Source organism: Pleuronectes platessa, chromosome 3 (genome assembly GCF_947347685.1).
Source record: "Pleuronectes platessa chromosome 3, fPlePla1.1, whole genome shotgun sequence".
NCBI classification, from domain to species: Eukaryota; Metazoa; Chordata; class Actinopteri; order Pleuronectiformes; family Pleuronectidae; genus Pleuronectes; species Pleuronectes platessa.
The window spans coordinates 6,736,435-6,748,934 of record NC_070628.1 but is presented as its reverse complement, the minus strand read 5'-3'; the positions used below and the strand labels follow the sequence as shown (position 1 = coordinate 6,748,934).

The following is a 12,500-nucleotide window of genomic DNA, read 5'->3' as shown; positions in this document are numbered from 1 at the left end:
TCGTCCTCCTCTGGAAAACACAGACACGTCAGAGCACATTTTCACACACATGAGGAATCAACACACAACACACAATCAACACCCATTACACAGACACACACACACCTTTGAAAAAGTTAGCAGCAAAGCCGGCCTTGTTGACCGTCCCGTCTGAGACAAACTTCATCCAGAGCGTGTGGGACGTGGAGCGCACGTCCTCGGGTTTGTCATAGCCGCAGAAGCGACCAATCAGGGGGCTGGTCTCCAGGGGGCCGTCCCGAACCTCCAGGTAGTCGTAGGCACAACTGTCGTGTCTCTCGATCTGCAGAACGCACACAGTGAGCGATACAATCATATTGTGTACTATTGTGAATTTAAACCTATGCATATGTAATGTATATGCAGTATTTATAGCATACTGATATTTTGTGTAGTGATATTTAGTGTACTATGCTTCTTATCTTATCTTGTTTTCTAACAGAAGAAATGACTGGTGCAGATGTTAAGAGGTTGATTTGAGCTGAATGTTCATGTGTGACGTCAGGTCGGCAACACACTGACTCATTTAGCACGCTGACATTTTAACAGCGTAACAACTACAGAGCTAAGCCTCAACTGCCTGATCTGTGTCTCTGCACACTGTCACACACACACACACACACACACATAGCCGTGCACGCACACATACACGCACCACTACTTTATTAACTTCTTAGCAGTTATACAAGCATGAAATTTGACCCAGACATTCCTAAGCACACACACACTTACACACGCACATCCACACACACAAACACACAAACACACACACAAACACACAAACATGAGCGCACACATGCACACAGGGAGGGAGTGAGTCACCTCGAAGGCCTGGAAGCTGAGCCCCACGTTGTAGCCCTCGGCCACAGTGATCCTCCACACACACTCTTTGGACGGTCTGTAGTCATCGGGGTAGTTGGGCGACTGGATCTGTCCCGAGTCCTTGGTGATCTCCCCCCCGCAGATCGCTGCTCAGGAGGGGACAGACAGAAAGAGACGGAGAGAGGGGAGATAGAGGGACACAGAAAGAGACGGAGGGAGAGAGGAAGAGACAGAGGGACACAGAAAGAGATAGAGGGACACAGAAAGAGACGGAGGGACACAGAAAGAGACGGAGGGACACAGAAAGAGACAGAGGGACACAGAAGGAGATGGAGAGAAAGAGACAGAGGGAGAGAGAAAGAGACAGATGGACATGGAAAGAGACAGAGGGAGACAGAAAGAGACAGAGGGACAGAGAAAGAGACGGAGGGACACAGAAAGAGACAGAGGGACACAGAAGGAGATGGAGAGAAAGAGACAGAGGGAGAGAGAAAGAGACAGATGGACATGGAAAGAGACAGAGGGAGACAGAAAGAGACAGAGGGACAGAGAAAGAGACGGAGGGACAGAGAAAGAGACGGAGGCAGACAGAAAGAGACGGAGGGAGACAGAAAGAGACGGAGGGACACAGAAAGAGACAGAGGGAAACAGAAAGAAACGGAGGGACACAGAAAGAGACAGAGGGACACAGAAGGAGATGGAGAGAAAGAGACAGATGGACATGGAAAGAGACAGAGGGACAAAGAAAGAGACAGGATGAGCTATCAGTAACTCCACTGACCCCAAAACACCTGAAACTTACGCTGGCTTCACTATAAATAATGAAAATCCCAAGAAATCGATGCACAGAAGTCACCCAGTCGCCTAAATTGAGATCTTACTGGTTTCATAACCCAGTCAGTTTGAAGTCTGTGGATTCACACACTTCATGTTTATCAGTTAGAAAAGAGGAGTTACCTTCATAAACAGCAGCAAAGCCCTTTCCCACCCAGTTGCTGCTGCTGCGGAACTCAATCCACATTCTGCTGTCGGTGGAAATCAAGACGTCAGGAACTTTATCTCCACAGAACCTGCCTGTGAAACACACACACACACACACACACACACACACACACACACACACACACACAACACACAAACACACACACACACACACACACACATGCATTTTTAGCAATACAATGAAGGCAAATCAGAAAGAACTATTCCCATATGAACAATTTAACATCTTTTTCTTCTTGTAATAATTCAGATTCCTGCTGCACCACTGATCCTGACACAGTGCATGTGATTGGCTGCCTGCCTCTGGATCTCACCGAGCAGCGGAGCTTTCCTCCAGTATCCGTCCCGCACCTCGATGTAGTCGTACCAGCACAGGCTGCTCTTGTACAGGTCCATGGTGGTGAAGTTCAGAACGATCTGAACGAGTGAAAGAAAAACACACATAATTAATAAAGTCAATAAAAATCTATCAGAGAGCAGCTGACGGGAATCAGACCAGAGGAGGAGGACGGTACCTGAAGTGATAAGACTTAATCAATGTGCTTATTTTTACTGGCAATGCAGGCTTTACTCTGCAGGATGCTTACTATGTGTGTGTGTGTGTGTGTGTGTGTGTGTGTGTGTGTGTGTGTGTGTGTGTGTGTGTGTGTGTGTGTGTGTGTGTATGTGTGTGTGTGTGTGTGTGTGTACCTTTTCTCCAGGTGTAACAGATATTCTCCACACACAGTGCGTGTATGAGGGGTATCCGTTTGGGTAACCAGGAGACGAGAAGTTGCCCGTTGACTCTTGAAGCGTCTCCCCGCATGCTGCAAAACACACACGCACACACACACACACACACACACACACACACACACACACACACACACACACACACAGATGAAGTTACATTTCTCTGGTAAGTCCTGCTGTTGGGTATAATCCTTACAGCTGAATCCTGTGCATGTTACTAAAGAACACTTGGCTCTCTCATCTCTTATTATTCTCAATTGGCACAAACTTATTTTATTTAACTGCCAATTTAACCCCTAAACAAATAAATAGACATCAGACAATTTATCTTAACAACATCCCCCCGGCCTCACACACTCTTCTCTGAGCCTCATGTCTGCATTACCCGACCCGTCCATATGGAAACTGTTAGAAATGTAAAGGAATTAAAATCGGCCTCCCAAACAAAATGTCGTCTTTAGTTTCTTTCAGTTTTGCACGTAGGAGGTTGTATTTCATATTCCTGTGTGGATCAGAGAAACTTGTGAGGTCTGACCACAGGGGCCATTCATACACCCCCATCACCCCACAGCAGCTTTAAAAATAAAATTCCCAGCAGCCTCTTTTACTGCAAGTTAAGAATAGTGACATATTTCTTTAATCACTGCAAATGAAGACAGAAATAAGAGATCGAAAAGCTGGAACGGCTGTTTTTCCTTTTTTTATATTTATGCTTCATTTTGAGTTTATCGCCGTCGCTCCCTCTCAAAAGGAGGTTAGCCAAATGCGCCTCTCCTCTCCCATCATGCATGCTGTTCTCCCCCCACAATGCCCTGGGGCACTGTTCATCTGTCAGTGAATATGGTATCACTCAAATGTGACCTTATAAGGTTGGCGCTGCATCCATCTCCAGCTGAGACACACTAACACAGTGTTGTTCTCTCGCCAGGATCAGAAACAGATTCGATATAAGAACACACAGAGAGCGTGTGTAAGTGTATAGATACATATATAAATACATGCACCTTTGATTATTGCATATTTTCAGATTAAAAGCTAATTTATTGAACAAAATTGGTCAACGTGAATGAATTCATGCACAAGAAAACAAGGAAACAAAGAATTGGAGGGAATTTCTTTCACGCACCGATCATCATACACGATGAGCTAGAGTCTATAATTGTCGGATTATAGGAGGAAATATGTGTGTGTGTGTGTGTGTGTGTGTGTGTGTGTGTGTGTGTGTGTGTGTGTGTGTGTGTGGAATTTGTGAATTTGTGATCTCGAACCTTTTACAACATCACATCACGGCTCAGATCTAGATCACGTCACGGCAGCTCGACTGGGACCAGGACGATGCCAGAAGAGCACAAGAACTGATGGGAGGAGAGAGTGTGCGTGCAAGTGTGTGTGTGTGTGTGTGTTTGAGACCTGAAAACCGAGCGGGCAGCGTCACGTGCAAAACATAAATGACCTAACCTCCCCGCTGTGCCTCGGAGAACACAGTGGGGACGGGTCAGTCTCACACCGAAGATGTGAGCAGATAAACAGATGTCATCCTTTTGTTTCTCAGCTGTGACGGCAGCTAACAAACACACAAACACACACGTACCAACACAAAAACACACAAAAAATACACACTGTGGTCGGGTAGTAGTTATATCAGTACCTGGACATCTATACAGCTTCCTTGCCTGTGCAATGTCTCCTTTACTGAGCCTGGTCCGCTGGCCGATAGCAGGCCGCACGCCGTTTTCATCTCGGGACGGGAGGATGGTGTCGAGGAACATCCCCCTGCAGGGAGGACAAGAGATTCAATAAACACCTCCGGATTAAATACGACATTCCAGCACAATATTTAATCTGCACGACGATATAACTTGATTTGTTCTGAGATCCATTGTTCACCCGAGTGTGTGAGTGGGGGAATGGGAGAGTTCATCAGAGGAGGGATGGCTCAGATTAAAAAAGTAGTAAAGTGAACCCATGACTCCTCTCGCTGCCAGATCGGAGCTGGCTGACCTGAGACGGAGGAGATGTCTGAAGATTGCGAAGTTACTTCACGATGCTGGAAACCTTCCATCGGGTTTTAATGCGATGTTATATCAGGGAAAAGTCCACGTGAGCGAGAGTCTGATTAGAACTCAGATACTCAAAGGTTTCTAATGGAGGATTGTTTAAAAAGAAACATCTTGTTTTTCTCTACAGAACTGTTTTGTTGACCTCTAATTTTTATCTTTATATGAACCTTTCATGAGGTTGTTAAGATTTTGATTTCACTGGTCACAAGAGAAAGTCACATGCTGAGGACTCTTAAAGGTTTGTTTTAATGTTATAACAAGTTTACTGATTAAGACATCCTTCCATTATCTATACCACTTATCCCCCGAGGGTCACATGGTCTTCAATTAACTGTGTGTGTGTTGTAATACCTGGAGAAACCTCGGATCTGTAACTAGGTCATTTATTTAAATTATATGCAGCATCAGTCAAACCTAAAAATGTTTTAACGAGATTTAACAAGACATGTGGACGAAACCCAGAATGGAACTCATTAGAGCACAAACCCCCGTCAAGGCCAAACAGTTGCGTTATGAAAAAACATTTAAATTCATTGCACAAACTCATAAACATAAGTCCCAACATGATGTTTTCCATCAAAATCCAATAATTAGTATTTGAGAAATCATACAAAATGTTTTAAAAAACTGAATTTGACCCCTTTTCAATATTTAATGGGTTAGTTTTAACACATATGACACCATAGTAGTCTGTCCAGTAGCTTTTGCATTAATCTAACTTTCCAACCAACACACAAATCAACACAAAGGTATAAAAACAACAACCCCCTTCACTCCGGCTCTTGGCAGTGATACCTGCTCTGTTTTTATTCTTTTTCCATTGGACAGTTTTGTTTGTTTTATCACTTTGTAAAAGCAGAGCTCGTGACGCAGCCAGGACAACACAGATAATACATCACTTTTTAAAACATGCTGTATTTAATAGTTACTTCAAATGGGAGACAGAAGCTGCAGCTCTGAATTCCACAACAATCAACAACAACTTCGACATTTTACGAGACACAGAGCAGACTTTAAAAAGTTGGGAAATCTCAGCTGATCAGTTGTTTACCGTGAGAAGGTGTTCCGGGCGTAGTGCATGATGCTATCAAAATCATACGGCTCCCCGAGGGAGTTCACCTCCCCTGGCTCCATCTTGAGGAAGTTATACTCTTGGCCTGGGAACACACACACACAAACACACACACACACACACACACACAAACACACACACACACCAACACACAACAGCAGCACATGAGCAAATAGTGGGAAACGATACGATGACTGTGAATAGACATTTAAAGGACACGTATTAAACGACTTGAAGGTGTATTTGAGAGCATAAGGTCAGTGTGGAGGTGGAGGTGACTTCACAGCACACACACACACACACACACACACACACACACACACACACGCACACACACACACACACACACACAAACACACACACACCAACACACAACAGCAGCACATGAGCAAATAGACGATGACCGTGAATAGACATTTAAAGGACACATATTAAACGACTTGAAGATGCATTTGAGATCATAAGATCAGTCTGGAGGTGGAGGTGACTTCACAGCACACACACACACACTCACACGCACACACATACACACACACACACACTTCTATCGTCCCTCCACGTCTCCGGACAGGGCCGCAGCTGATTGGTTCACGCTGCCTCTCTCAGGGGACCCGTCTGGCCTCACCTGGTTGGATGTTGTCCCGGATGATGGTCACGTGATCGTCGCGGTCGGGCCGCGTGTGCTCGTGCCAGAAGCCGATGACGTGGCCGAGCTCGTGCACCACGATGCCGAACTTGTCGCAGTTCTTTCCTATGGAGATAGCCTGGGGCCCGTTGCCACGACGACCCACATAGGAACAACACCTAATAAGGATTAGTAGGAAGTTGATAGCAGGGAGATAGGCGGATGACATTTACTACACATTTGGCAGTGAAAGCAACAAAAAAAAGCCTCAGCAGTGTTGTATTCAACTCACACACACTCACACACACACACACACACACACTCGCACACACACAAACACACACACTTGCATGCACACAAGTCTTTTCAGGATTTCCTGCCTCGTCCCACATCCACAGGACGCAAAGCATCGGGATTTATTCACATACGACGTCACGACAACTCTGCGGTTTCATAACCCATCACACATCGCTGCTCACAGAACACACACAGAGCAGACACACACACACACACAGCAAGTGCACACTCACTCACACACACGCGTTCATTCTCTTTCTCATTCTGGTTAGCCGAGACATCCGTGCCAGGCTAATAAATCTGATTAAAGTTATCCAGCGAGCTGATTGCAGCCCGAGGATCAGGAGTCACTGGAGTAGATCGAGTCTTTTCTTGCAGGATTTGCAGCGGCTGTATCGGTACAATTACTTCACCAACACACACACAACGCTTTCACACACAACACACACAGCATACAACAGGTGCAGCGAATGTATTGTTGTGGTTGCACCATCACGACTGGCTTTCCCCTCTTTCTTTATGTCTCTCTCTGTCCCACACACACACACACACTCCAATAGCACAAATCCAAGCTGCAGGATATTTATACATCAGATTAAAGTGTCTAATCTCTGATGAAAGCAGCCAATCACAGGACACGAGACAACTGGCATCATCAGTTCACATGTAGATCTGAGGCTCATCTCGACGCCTGTGAGGAGCCACGTTTAAAAATCTGATCTGTTTGTGAATCAACGTCTTCGGCTGAAACTTTACTGAATCGTGTCGTGCATCTGTTCAACTGAAAGAAAGAGGTTTGCACATCCAAGGAAGCGATTTGGTTATTAGAGATATTTTATTATTCTAAGAACGAAGACATTGTGCAGATAATTCTCTTATTGTTTAGTCGGGGTATTGCGTTAAAATGTGTCATTAGTATAAAATTCTTGAGTTTTAATGAAATATCATTATTTGGCATCTTTTGTGAAGAACATCAAGAAAACATTTGAAAAAGAATCCACAGATTAATGTGTTCTGAGATGCTACAAATCTATGAAACTATACATTTAAAGAAAATAGCGAAAATGCATGCAGCACATCACCAAGGTCTCAAAGTGATATATTCAAATTTGATGTTTTGAATTAATTAAAACATGACACATTTAAGAAAAAGCAGCAAATCCTAATTTCCATGGAACCAGTTATGTATCTGTGGCTGATTATTACTCATAAAATTAACATGTTGGGTAATTCTTTGTCAATCAATTAAATTCTTTTCCCGCCGATTCTTGGAATTGTGTGAATCCTGCTCCCTCCACACACTCTCCTGCGGTGACGACCCCCCCCCCCCCCCCCCGTCCTGAAACCTTACAGCACCAGAGCAGTTCAGTGCCACCACTGTACAAACACACTCTGACCCCCCCTGCGTTGCCACTCAACAGAACAATGCACTTCTGCAGAGTAAGAACAAAAAAAAACGAAAGGAGCTGCACGAACATACAAACACTTAAAGCGGCGTGTGATTGGTGGGACGGGGAAACAGGAGCAGGACAGGAAGGAAAGCGGAGCCATTGTTGAGTGACCGCATCGTCTCTCGCTGTGACAAGGTCACCGCTGAGCTCGAGGTGCACACACACACGCACACACACACACGCACACACACACACACACACACACACACACACACACACACACACACACACACACAGAGAGACATCTTCCAGACTCACCCACAGGGTCTGTAGGTGAACACGATGTAGCTCTCCTCATCTGTCTTCTCAATGAAAGTTACGCACGTCTGTTTCTCCCAGTGACGCATGGCCTGTTTGAACATGGCCCTCTGGCTGCCTGGAACACACACATTTTACATCCGACTTTTACACACTCAAAGTCAGTGTGTGTGTGTGTGTGTGTGTGTGTGTGTGTCTGTGTGTGTTTTAGTGCTGAGCAGGGCCGGCAGCCGTCCAGGGGAGTTGCTTACCAGTGAAGTTTCCTCCTATGACGTAGGGGATCACTCCTCCGGGCCATATCCTCTCCGCTCGAGACGTGGCCGCTCGAGGGGTCCGGCTCTTCCCCGCGCTCCCAGTCCTCCCACCTTTCCCAGTTTGGCTCTTGGGACCGGCAGCTCCCTTGCTGACGTTCTTGGGGAGATAATCTAACAGAGTGCGGAAAGAGACTGTGAAAACACCTGTGTTCAAACAGAACAAATTACAGAGATGTTATTATAGATATAACTTCATAGAGGTGCTTCCATTCTGTGGGATTTCTTACACGTGACCTTTCAGAGTTTGTTCTCGGATCAGAGAGGAAGAAAAGTCAAGCAGCTCGTTTGACTTCACATTTAATTTGAAGAGGTTTTTAACCCACGCTGCATGAGTGGAACTTTTCTCCTGAATTCTGACTCAACGGCTTTTCCTATGTGCAGCGTGGAATGAATCTTGAATTTGTCAACAGTCCAGCTCCGGTTACAGTATTGAGTATCTGCTTTAATGAGAAACCCGACGTGTCTCAGCCTGTAACCTCCGTCGTGGAGTTTCTATGCTTCACACGCGTCTGATTTTCTCATCGTCAAACAAACCGCGGAAAAACACAGACTTTCTCTCCTAAGAAAAAGAACCAGTGGTTTGTGTGGTTTTCAGTGTTTTCACGTTATGATGATGAAAACAAGGTGTGCGCTCGTCCTGCGGCTTCACTCTGCACGGGGTCGCAGGGGGGAAACTTCATCATTAGCAATTAGCAAGTTTACAAATACACTCTTTACAGTTTTTTAAGAACCTTTTCAGACCTTCAGGCTCCAACGATTTCAAACAAACCTGGAAACGGAGCTCAGAGATTTAACGGTTGTCAAGTAAATGTTTTTAGTTTCAAAACCTGTCTTTAATTTTAAGTTTTCAGCTAAAATACACAAAGCAAAACACAACTCTGCACAGTACAGCTCCGAGAAGGGGACTGCGGGCATCAGTGTCACTATCCAATCCCATCTGTGTGAGTACAACTACCTCTAATGACAAAAATCGCATCATTGAGGACCTATACCACAGCAAGCCACCAGGGGGGCGGTCAAACACACAGGCTTCACTTTTGCCGTCCATCTTTATATTCAGTCTATGCTTTTAACTGGTAGTCACTTAAAACCTTAATGAGTTAAAATCACAATTAAAATGTCATCATACTTCTATAGATGCAGTTGCAAACTTCAACCAAGCTTCTGCAGAAGAGACTGGACAGAAAAGAATGGAAACCAGAAGCTTCCCAAATTTGTGCATCGTGTAAACCATGGTAGTTTTGGTTAAACGGCTAAAACAAGCAAAACCACCGGTGTGGTTGTGTTTCTGGAGACAAGTCGAGATGTTTTGTGTCCTTACCGAAACCAAATCTACGTATTCTGTCCAGCAGCAGGTACAGCGAGCCTCTCTTCTTTGCGTTGTCATGTTCCTCCAGGCCGCCTGACACACACACACACACAAGGGCCAAGATTTAAAACATCGACATCGCGCCACTGGCGAACGATTCAACATCTTTTACGTTGAGTCCACTCACCAGACGTGTGGCCCTGCCGGGAGTGTGTGTGCATGTGTGTGTGCTGCGTGAGGTCTATCGTCCTGTCGATCTGGAACATCCGCAGGTCCTCCTCGTCCAAAGCGATGTCGCCCCAGAAAACAGCTGGAAGGAAGAGAGAAGACGCCACAGTCACAACCAGCATCGTGTCATCGTCAATCAAACATGTGTGTGGTGAGGCCACTGTGACCTTTGACCTTTGAGCGCCCCAAATCTTAACAGTTCATCCTTGACTTTGAAATCACTCACCAATCACTATATAGTCCAGTATATCCATTTTGTAGTGCTGTCTGAATGTTTAGAGACATTTATTTATACCCCTCTATATAGTGAACTCCTTGTTTCCCACAATGCATCATGAAAAGTAGGACCGATGTTCACTCACCGAGCAAAATATACCATCATGCATTGCGCTCGTGGCAAAGACGCATACGAACAAACCAGAGCATCAAAGCACAAACTGAGGCAAGCAAGTGTATCTCTACATTTAAAGATGCTCATTCAACGTGTATTTGAACTAGATGTATTTTATACCAAGTGTAAAATAAACATTTAAAAGTTATTGTTGGATTTTTTCACCAGCCGAAGTTGTTGTTGTTGTTATACGTCATGATCCTACGACAATTATTACTGTAGCAAGGAAAATATGTCGGAAAGCATTTTGTTTTCTTCTTGCCGATGACCTCACAATATATTCGTCTACATAGAATTCCCTCTATAGAGAAGTAGCGGTTAGTGAATGAGGGATTTCAGACACAGCCCACATGAACATTTGTGCCGAATATGAAAGGATTCTCTCTCGAGGTTTCCTCAAGACAACGTGAGTTAAACCTTGACCTTGACCTTGACCACCAAAATCCAATCAATGCTAGTACCCAACTTGACGAGTTCCCTGGAGGCGTTCCTAAGATGTCGTGTTGGGACGGAACTGGAGAACACGACTCCTCCGGGCCGCTCGGCTCGGAGCCATGAAAGAGAATAATCTTATTAATGAAGTGTCACCACAACAACAGCGGCACGGTCGTTTGCAGAAACTCCACCAGGGGGTCGAGAGTAAATTGAGAGTTTTGAGAACACTGCAGTGACCGACTAAAGACAGAGGAACCACGGGACCCGAACCGAATCAGACCTGATTAACTGGAGTCTGGTTCCAGAACAGTGTCCAGAGTTTTCAAGGCTTTTAATTTTTTGATTTGATTTCCTCTGAACCTCCGTTAAAATGTTTTGACCCGTTCAGAGACGTGAGAACCTTTTGATTTAGTAGAAAACAGCTCTTGTAAGTATTGGAGTCATGATACAGATCTCACACCAGGAAGTGACTCGGTGTTTCTCTTTATCCTTGGTAATGATTGACCTTCTAGTTAATGATTCTCTACGTTTGAACAGTTCTCTCAGACCACAACACACATGTGGTGCAATAGTTTCACTCACTGGGATCCTGCAACCAAACTTCACCCAAGTATGTAGTTAATATCAATGGGAGAGCGCGACACACACAGACACACACACACACACACACACACACACACATACCACTCTCCCCCCCATCATCCTTCCTCTTTCCTGGGCAACACAACTAATTCCGTGGAATCAATTCAGTTCCGATTCCCTCGGTCCCGATTCGATCCAGAGGTTCTCAGATAATTCATGTTTTTTTATCTTACCAGGAAGCTCTTGGACCTGGTGCATTATTAAAGATATTACTGTATTATCAAAAATATTATTTCCACACAATTAACAATAAGAATTGACTCACATGTCAGCAAAACCCACTCATCTTTTCAGAATCCATAATTATCAACACATGCCCTGTGAATGGGATTGATGCCTTCTCCAGATTTTCCTTTTACACAGTGCGACTCCGGGTGATGTCTCCTTTTTGTAGATTTGTGTTTTTTTATTTCACCTCCATCTTTCACATCCTACATATGAGTTTAAACACACGAAAAAGCAACCAGGCGCCTTCAAGGGAGCAGCTCCCCCCATGTTCCATGTCTCTCACGGGCACCTTGAAGCGATGCACGACTAACAGGGTTAAGGATTCACTTATCTCTTGGGAAAGGGCCAGAGACTGTAAAATGCACACATTAAAAAAGTATTTTAATGCCCGATTGCTTGAGCTTCAGTGTGTTTTGTATTGCACATGTAAATAATAACCTTAAATAGAGAAAATTGATCTTGTTCCTTCTTTTATTGGCGGCACAGCATCTAACCCAGAGATCAATAAGGAGCAGAGCGGGGGGGACAAAGTGTTTCAGGAGGTAACTTCTAGATCTACAGGAAAGCTGCAGAAAACAAGCACCAGTGTGAACGTCCAGCAGAGATCATCACAAAC

At 44.8% G+C, this 12,500-nt stretch overlaps 1 protein-coding gene across 1 annotated transcript in view; it reads right to left on the bottom strand.

The window, feature by feature from the left end:
* LOC128437237 (dorsal-ventral patterning tolloid-like protein 1) overlaps nucleotides 1–12,500 on the bottom strand; it is a 36,862-nt gene that overhangs the window by 13,385 nt on the left and 10,977 nt on the right. Inside the window, 13 exon segments of the mRNA XM_053419302.1 lie at nucleotides 1–10; nucleotides 106–301; nucleotides 841–986; nucleotides 1,798–1,914; nucleotides 2,157–2,259; nucleotides 2,533–2,648; nucleotides 4,223–4,347; nucleotides 5,686–5,791; nucleotides 6,332–6,510; nucleotides 8,338–8,455; nucleotides 8,589–8,762; nucleotides 9,973–10,053; nucleotides 10,148–10,270. The exon segment at nucleotides 1–10 is cut by the window's left edge and continues 116 nt beyond it. Of these exon segments, the coding sequence (XP_053275277.1) occupies nucleotides 1–10; nucleotides 106–301; nucleotides 841–986; nucleotides 1,798–1,914; nucleotides 2,157–2,259; nucleotides 2,533–2,648; nucleotides 4,223–4,347; nucleotides 5,686–5,791; nucleotides 6,332–6,510; nucleotides 8,338–8,455; nucleotides 8,589–8,762; nucleotides 9,973–10,053; nucleotides 10,148–10,270 (1,594 nt within the window).